Source organism: Vigna angularis, chromosome 7 (assembly GCF_016808095.1).
Source record: "Vigna angularis cultivar LongXiaoDou No.4 chromosome 7, ASM1680809v1, whole genome shotgun sequence".
Classification (NCBI taxonomy): Eukaryota; Viridiplantae; Streptophyta; class Magnoliopsida; order Fabales; family Fabaceae; genus Vigna; species Vigna angularis.
This window is the reverse complement of record NC_068976.1, coordinates 4,198,997-4,208,230: the sequence shown is the minus strand read 5'-3', so window position 1 is coordinate 4,208,230 and position 9,234 is coordinate 4,198,997. Positions and strand designations below refer to the sequence as shown.

The 9,234-nt window shown below is 32.8% G+C and overlaps 1 protein-coding gene across 1 annotated transcript; it reads left to right on the top strand.

The window, feature by feature from the left end:
• Positions 1–6,852: 6,852 nt before the first annotated feature.
• On the top strand, positions 6,853–8,806 carry LOC108337889 (glycolipid transfer protein 2). The gene is made up of 6 exons (XM_017574485.2): positions 6,853–7,050; positions 7,138–7,193; positions 7,943–8,073; positions 8,206–8,341; positions 8,460–8,603; positions 8,690–8,806. Exons 1-6 carry the CDS (start codon positions 6,888–6,890, stop codon positions 8,723–8,725), a joined length of 666 nt encoding a protein of 221 aa, XP_017429974.1. The 5' UTR covers positions 6,853–6,887; the 3' UTR covers positions 8,726–8,806.
• The last annotated feature ends 428 nt before the right edge of the window (positions 8,807–9,234 follow it).

Here is a 9,234-nt window from a genome sequence, read left to right as displayed (position 1 = left end):
GTCACTTTCCTTATTAACAATGACAAATATGCTTTCTTTGTACTTATTTTGTTGTATTAACTATTTTTCACTCAGCTCTCTTTTTTTATTCTGATCTAAATAAACAATAATTTTTTTAAATAGAGTAATAGATGGAATAATTGTGAATCTAGAACCTTGTACTAATAATGATATATTTGCCATTAGGTTGCTCAACAAGTTGTTATGAAACGGAATAACATCCAACAGACAATCATTGTAATCTATAATCAGTAAAAAGATACCAAATATTTTCATGTATGGTCTGTTAGTCTATCAACTTTTCTTAATTAGTTAGAAAAATACAAACCTTAAGGAAATAAATTCGAGCAAACTACTCAAAAAGAGAAGTGATTAGTAGCACTTAAATATATATTTTTATTTCACATAAATTCATGAGTTTTTATTTTAGTGCCTATGATTTTTTTCTTTATAAAATTTGAAACTATTTTTTAGTTTACTGAGAAATTTATTTTTAATAGTTATAAAATATTTTTAAAATTTTTACTCTTCTTAAATTTAAATCATTATTTAAAAAAAATTGAGTGTTTCTAACTATTTTTAAATACTTTGAATTTTTTATAATTGTTATAGATATTAAAGTAAAAGTGAGTTTATTAATAGATAATTGTATGGATACAATTCATAATCACTCGCAAAAGACATTTAACATCATCCTTTAGACGTCCGATCACTGAATATTCAACGTAAAAAATGACAGGTGATATTGTTGTAATTAAAATTACTATATAATCGTCGGTTAGGGGGGTCCCCGACATCTAAAGAAGAATAAACATTGGCCCATGCAATTGGACGCCAAAAATAGACGAATGAATTAAAAATATTAATATTTTAACTGGCTTTAGACGTTCGGGTTCAGGGTGTCCGACGTTTAAGACCTATTTCAACGTCAGGGCCAACCATTAGATGCTAATGAGGTAGTCAGAAATCCAAAAGTCACAATTTAGATGTCTGATCCCATTATACGGACGTCTAAAGTCTTATTCAGACGTCAGCTCCCTATCCCTGGATGCTAAATTGCCTGAAAAAGTGACTTTTCCATTGCTCTTAGACGTCCGTCAGTCAGCACCGACTTCTAAATAGGTCTTAGACGTCGGCCCGTCCTAACCTGTACTCCAAATGTGTCTGCTAAAGTTATATTTTAAACCCTTTAAACGTCATCTCGGGAGGGGCACAAACGTCTATAGTCATTTAGACGTTAGCTAGTAGGGGGCCCGACGTCTACGTAAATGATCCAACAAATCAAAAATGGTCAGTGGTATTGGAAGGAAAAAACATGCACAAATATGATGATGAAGATTCTCTTGAAATACTTAAGACAACAGCTTTTGCATCAAGACCCATTGAAGACACGGTTGATGACGTAGCCGATGACATCCACACAATTCGGATTGATCACAACAAAGGAATCTGGGTGAAAACAACATCTTAATAGGTTTTGTGATATTTTTTTAGTTACTTTAGATGTTGTTTTATTTATTATATTTGATATAGTATTAACCATAAACAATATTTTTCAGGTATGTCGACCTCAGGATCAGGAAAGACCGGATGTGGTCGATCTGCACACGATTGCCCGATGTGACATCCCGACACATTGCAGAGGAGAGGATACATGTTGACATTGACCCGAGATCAGGTATGCCTTCAGGGCCAAATGTTGATAGGTTTAGGAGTTATCTGGGTGTGTTAGCAAAAACCCATGTTTATATCGTTCTTGCATCTTGGGATGACGTCTTAGAGGTCGACAATAACTTTTTATGGCAGGACATTTAGGTATGTTTACTTAAAAGAAATTTGATATACTTTTATCTTTGTTCTTGTTATGTCATTAACATGTTCTTTGTTTTAAACAACAACATTATGATATTCCAAACACTAGTCAAATTAGAAGGAAAGTGTTATCCCATGTAGCGATCAGATGGAGGGATTTCAAGACAAGACTGACACATCTATATGTCTTTGGAGACAGACAACATGAGTTTCCATGTGACAATAGTACAGAATAATAGAGGAGGAGTGGATGTAGTTTCGTGCATCTCGAGAGTTTGAGGATTGACAGGTTTGTTTCTTAACTTATTTCTTTAGTTCATTAATGCATTTTATTATGATTTTACACTTAAGAATATACATAGTTTCACAGGGTAAAAGGTTAGCCGCCCAAGAAAGATAAAGGCTAAATGATGCAACACACATGTTATCATGCATTACTTGAGAAGAAGATGAGAAAGAGTCAAGCGGAGGCCTTAGGACTTAGCACCTGCATCTGCTAGGTATGAGATGTGGAAGGTTGCTCGGACTAAGTTTGATGGGAACATGACATCTTCCTCAGCTGCCTTGATCTCACTAAGAATTGTAAGTTCAAATTCTAAACATTTGATTGTGTATTTATCATCGCATGTATTTTATGTAACAAAGTTTTTTTTATATGCATGATGAGTTGATTGAGAAACAGACTCAGGGAACATTTGTTGGCCAAGTTAGGGATGACATTCTAACAATGAGCATTGGAAAGCCCGAGCGCCCAAGACGTGTACGTGGAGTTGGTGGGGCGATTGGTCTTCGTGACTACTTTGACCCTACACAAAAAAGCATTCAATCCATGAGTTAGGAGGCACTAACGAAGATGGATCTTTAGTGGGAGGAAAGGATCAACCAAAGCATGAGATCTATGGAGCAACGATTCATGGAGCAGCTACAAGAACAAAAGGAAATCCAAAAAGCACTTGAAGAGAAGTTGCATTTCATGACACAGTGGGTTGCCAACTAAAGCTCCCACAACACCTCGGGTCAGCACTAGAGGATCATGCTCTGCTGTAGACCCTACTGAGTATAGTGGTAAGTATGAGATGTTAGTTGATGGGAATCCTCCATGCATTGTGGTTGTCGGACGATAACTTGAGGGAGGCGAGATTATTCATGGTGTTCCCTTATTACCCTACTACGTGCGTGTGACCATTGACGAGGTTTGGGATCTCCAGGCTCAAGTGCATGTACCCACTTCAGAAATTCAGTTTGTGGGGAAGGTGATAGGAACATTTATAGCTTGGCTTAGAGCATTGATCATGTCACACATTGCTACACCACATGTATAATATTTTTATTATTAGTATTTCTATGTTAAATTTATAAACATTGATTGATAACTTTGAAAATTTTATCTTTAGTTCATACGTCCTCAAAAGCAGCCGATGCATGAGCCATTCATAGATGAAGATGATGAGATGGCTGAAGTGGAGGATGATCCTCTAGCAAAGCTCATGACAAAATTACTCAGGTTGTCCAAAGGACCAATACAATTATACTAGGATTTGAGAGTATTTGGCCTCCAGTGTCATGTGCTAGTATATATCACATTCAATGATGCATTGAAGGTCATTGGGGGAGACAGGATGTTGAATATTTCCATCCGTCAACTATGGTGCATGTAAGATAGTTAATTTTGTCTTCCATATTAGTTATATTTAGATTCTTAGTTTCTATCAACTTAATTTTATTGTTTTAGGTACATGGACATAATCATTGTGGACCAAGGTCGGTCTTCCATGTACGGATTTGTTAAACCTCAAACCATTCAACCTTCTAGTAACACAATTGAGACCAAACAAAATTATTTACAAACATGGATGACTGAGTCAAATAGAGACGTATACCTTGAGCCATACATTGATGGGTATGGTTGTTTTATGTAAAACTTTATTAAGGTTTACTTAATTAGTTTACTAAATATTTATGATTCATGATAGGTCTCACTAGCAGCTGATGGTCATCATTCCCAAACAATGCAAAATTATATGATTTTGTTCGTTGCACTGGAAGATGAAAATTGACTTGAAAAACATTCTTCAAGAGTAAGTGTTTCTCTTTTTATGTTTCAAATTCATGTTGACCTTCAATTTTTATGATAAATATAGTTATATTAATATTACCTTATGATTTCAATGTAAATAGAGTTGCGGGTAAAGCCCGATGTCAACTAGTTTAAATCCTGTATCCAAAGGTTGTAAGTCGTTTATAGTTCTAATTCAGTTTCTATGTTATTGAATGATCTAAATGCTTGATTATTTAGTTTGTCATTTTAGTGTAACAAGCAACTAGATTCATGGGAATGTGGCTACTATGTCATATCTTGGATTAAGACCATCATTCGAGTTGCCATTATAGATGAGTGGACTGAGGTAATGATGATTACCTACAATTCATTACAAATCAAATCCATCTTTCAACATATGCAAACATAATGAATCTTTCTTCATTTTGCAGCACTTCAAGAGTACATGTCCTATATCAGAGGACCCAATTAAGAAGATAAAACAAGAATGGACAACTTATCTTCTCCAAAGATGGACCTAGGAAGATTTGTTATTGTTGTTGAACATTTACATTTATTTTAACTTTAACTTTTGATAATTTAGGTTTTTGATTGTTTTTTAGTACTTTGTTAATTTGAAATGCATAACATATATTATATTATGCTGTTCTAGGATAATTTTCTATTTTTCAGGTGTGGTTTTATTGTAAAAATAAAAAAATTTAAAAAAAAAACTAGTAGACGTTTGTTTTGGCATTGTCCGACATCTATTAACGTATGTTAGTGCACATGCAGACGTCTAATGGATTACAAAGCCAATATTCATTCCAAGACATTAAACGTCGGCCGCCCACAATCAAACGTTTGACCTGTGCTGTCCGAAGTCTATATAGACGTTGGACCTGTACTATACGACGTCTATATAGACGTATGATCTGTACTATCTGACGTCTCCCAATAAGACGTCGAAGCGGGATCAGACGTTAAAAGCCTTTTGTACATTAGTGAATCAAAATATGGTATTAATGTATTATTTAATTAGTTTAATAATGTAAATTATACTATTTTTGTTTTTCCTTATATTTCTCGGAGTCTTAAAAATTTATTAAATATCATAAGGAAGTTTATATTGATTTGATATTAAGTATGTTAAAGAAAGCATTGTTAGAGATAATTTTTATGAGATATTGTCAATTTTGAAGTTTGAAATCATATTATAATTTTGTTAGATGTCTTAGAGCTAGAAGTATGAAAGTGTATTTAAATTATCTTTTACCTCGACTCTTTAACAATGTAAGACTATTGGATTACCAAAATAAGTCCCTAGGTTTAAGGGAAATTAGGGTTTCAATTCTTTTGGAGAATGAAGGTGTGTGTCATGAACCTCACTCATCTTAAAAATGGAACCAAGGTTCCAATATCAAGTTCATTAAGATAGTATCATTAAGGTTATTTACCACATTCGAGGCATTGTCTACTTTAGAAACAAACAAAACTGTTCAAGAATCCTCAAAACACCTTCAGACGCATAGAAAGCCATATATGTTCTTAAAAGTAACATAAACATGGTCAGGGCATATCATTAGCAACAAAAACTCTAATAGAAGACTCAAACACTACATGTAAATCAAGATGATTAACATGCACAGAGAAAACATACAAACCAAGAAAAGGATAGAAAATCAACTTATTTTGTTGAAGAAACTGATCAGACAAAAGTGAAGAGTTTGCTTCAAGATCACCTTAACGATCTCTGATCTTTAAAGAGATTAACATAAAATAAGAAAACCTAGAAAGAAAGGAGAGAACTCTACAGAAAATATTTTTAGAGAGATTATATATTTTTAAATAATAAAACTCGTTTATAAAAACTTTATTTATAAATTTAAACTTTTAATATTAAAATAATCAAATTTTACCGTCTGAACAAAATATCAATTTTAAAACAAAATTTTCTAACCTCTTACTTTATCATAATTTTATTTTTGGTTTGATAGTGACTTAGAATTATTTGAAAAATTAATTAAAATATAAAAAGTTAGAAATATACTAAAAATAATAAAAACATTTATTAAACAGATTTGTTGTACTTTTAATTCTTATAAATAAAATAAAAATAGAAAGAGTAAACACTATACATAAAGTAATAACTTACAACGCAAATATCTCAAAAGAGAAAAAAAAAACTAACGAGGCAAATGGTTATTTATTGTCAATTTCTACGTGGTTTATTTATTCTGCCCATAGTTTTCAAAACACTAGAACCATAGATGATAACTCTCTCCAAGGTCAAATGAAAGGTCACCATCAACGGTTTTACATAGGAAATATACCCAAAATGTTATTGGCAATCCAAAACTGATAAAAACTAAAAGAAAAAAAAACAAAAACAAAAACAAAAGCAGGAGTTCAAGCATGAGAAGTTATGTTCCAGAATAAAGCAATATAATAGATGTGTTAGCAAGACTCATTCCTTCAATAGTCCACTTGATCAAAATACAAAATTTAAATTATCTTAAGAATCTGGAACAAAAACATTTATTGTGGAGCAATTGAAATGATAATTCTTTCGTAAGAACAAGTAACAGTTCTTAAGACTTTTAAAACAAATAACGTAAGATTCATTTCATTTTCTTAAAAGGTTACAGATTAGAGATAAAGCTTGCTGATAAAAGTCCTGAATCTGAGATAACATTTTGGATCCATCATGAGTTGATCTTTTAGTCTGCATAATATATTTGTATAACATTGATACTCATCATTTCTTTATACGTTGATTAGTTTATCACATCATATTACTTATCTTATTCATATTTTTCTTTTCACTCTCGCTATAACATGCTGTGTCTATACGTCATTTTCCATAATTATTAACAGAAGTCCATGCTCAAAGTTAATAAAGTATAGATATAGAACTCCAGATGTATGTTGCAGCACACAAACATGAGTGTGTATATATATATATATATAGTATATGATATGCATTGCAGAACAGGAAGAGGGTAGAGGGTATAGAGGAAGAAGGAATCAACTAAAAATGAAGAGCACAAGGAGAGAAATGGAGAAGAGATCAGAGATTGGTTCTGCCATTGAAGAACTTTCCATGATGGTCATAGTTAAACCTGGTGAAAAGCATGAGTCTGCTCATATCCCCACCAAGCCTTTTGTTTCTGTTTGCTATTTGGTGCTGCAAGTTCTTGGTGAGTTCACTTGGAACTTGATCTCTTTCTTTGAAGTTCCAATAATGTCATGTGACACCTAAAACATTGTCATCATGTGTCTAGCAGATAAGATAGGACCGACAATGGCTGTTCTGAGACAAGACGTGTACCAGAATATTAAGGTTTGCTTTCATCATCCACCAAACCACTTCATTCCTTCAGAACAAAACCTATGGCAATTGGTTTTGTCCTTGTGGGTTATTTGCATGGTTAATTTATTGACTGCTAAGTTTTAACCAGAAATGATTAGATAAGTTTTATTGACTCCTACTAATGTTTGCATGTAATAGTACTTAATAAAGAATATTAATTTTTCTAATGAATTGAAAAACTTATGTACATGTTAAGATTTTGTTAATAAGAAAGTGAACTCATTATGTCTTTCAAATCAATCTTATATTTTTCAAATATTAGTGTGAGAAGTTGAATTCATAATCTCTCTCGACCTACTTTCAATTTTTACCAAGCTATTAGAAAGTGAATCTCGTGCATGATAGTAGAAATTGGGTGGTCCGATAGCGGCCCGATTGCGGGTGGAATAGAAGAATAGAATGCCCACTTAGAACTCGCTAGGATAGGCTCTAATCTGGCTCTGATACCATATTAGTAGTGGGTTTTAAGCCTAACTCAACCCCACAAAACCGGCTTGTAAGGTGAGGTTTGCACCTCACTTATATATTATCATTTGGCCTTATCTCTAGTCGATGTGGGACTTTCCAACACAAGCAAACATATAGTTCCATGTACATATCAAATAACTATATATTGAAAACTTACTCCAGTTTAACACAGTTGCACATTGCTGATAATCATCCAACTTCCAACTATAACTTATAAGTTAGTCTCTGTATCGAATTCTGTTTCGTTGCAGACACTGGAACTGATGCATGAGTCAAATACCTCAGTGAACTCGAATTTGGTCGAGATATTGAAGTCAGAAGCGAAAGAAGGCAATGCAAGAAAAGGGTCTAGCTGCAGTAAGGCCCTGGTTTGGCTCACTAGGTGAAAAAACTAGAGACTAATTTTTATGAACAACATATAATATTTACTACTTTGATATTACTCAGACTGTATCAGCAATGTGTACTGAAATTCTACATGACTAAAGTTATCTTTTTTTTCTGCAAATTGCAGGACCCTGGATTTCACCTCATCATTATTACAGACACTAGCAAAAGACCCTGAAAAGAGAATGGAGCAAGTAGTTGAGGAGGCTTATGAATTAACCTTAAAACCGTGGCATGGATGGATTTCATCAGCTGCTTTCAGAGTAAAAAACACAATTTTTTTATGGATTAACTGGCTAATTTACCTATATGATTATGATGACCACTTTTTCATCAAATTCTTATAATGACAAAAACTCTTTACATTGCATGGAATTGCAGGTGGCTCTAAGACTGGTACCAGAGAGTAAAACATTTGTTAATATTCTTAGAACTGATGAGGAAAACTATGACACCCTGAAGGAGAAAATGCAGATGTTGGTTTCTCTGTTTGTTCCTTTTCTTGAGGATATCCATTGTATTCTAGTAAGCTTGGTTTTCTGCTTCATAACATAACGTTAATTGGTAATGAATTTTTCTGGTGTCTGCTTACACTTTGGGTGTTTTTGCAGAGATTGTATAACTTGGACAAGATAAAGTCAACCTGAAGTCAGAGAGAGAATAACTAATGCTGTGTTTGGTGTATTCTCGCTTTCTAAAGAGAAATTATCAATGGTTTGATTGAGACAGTTATGTTTTGCATTATTCCTTACACACTAATTAAGTATTACTAATTTTTCTGTAAATTTAAAAACTTAATTACGTATTATGTAATTATTAACAGAGATCATAAATAGTTATGGTTTTAGAGTACGCAATAATTTTCCTTTCTGTACAGTTACTTTAATGTAAATGAAAATGTAAATATTTTGTATACTAAAGTTTGTATGACAGAACTATTTATGGCATCAAGGTCAATACGTGTTAATGGTTATCTCTCTCTTAAATATGTTTATAACGTGCCCCTCAAAATTCTTCTTCTGTGTTTAAGCAGAGATAAATCTCAAGTGGCTAATTTAATTTTTAGTTAAATATAATTTTAGTTCTCTCAAATAAAGGAGGTCTAATTTTTGTTACTTTTAACTTTTTCTTTGTTTTTAGTTTCTCAAAATTTAAT

Excerpts from the sequence above, each read along its gene's own strand:
- LOC108337889 (XM_017574485.2), top strand. The coding sequence starts at position 6,888 with ATGAAGAGCACAAGGAGAGAAATGGAGAAGAGATCAGAGATTGGTTCT. Across the intron at positions 7,194-7,942 it reads ACGTGTACCAGAATATTAAG|ACACTGGAACTGATGCATGA; the intron begins GTTTGCTTTCAT and ends GTTTCGTTGCAG. Across the intron at positions 8,074-8,205 it reads GCCCTGGTTTGGCTCACTAG|GACCCTGGATTTCACCTCAT; the intron begins GTGAAAAAACTA and ends TGCAAATTGCAG.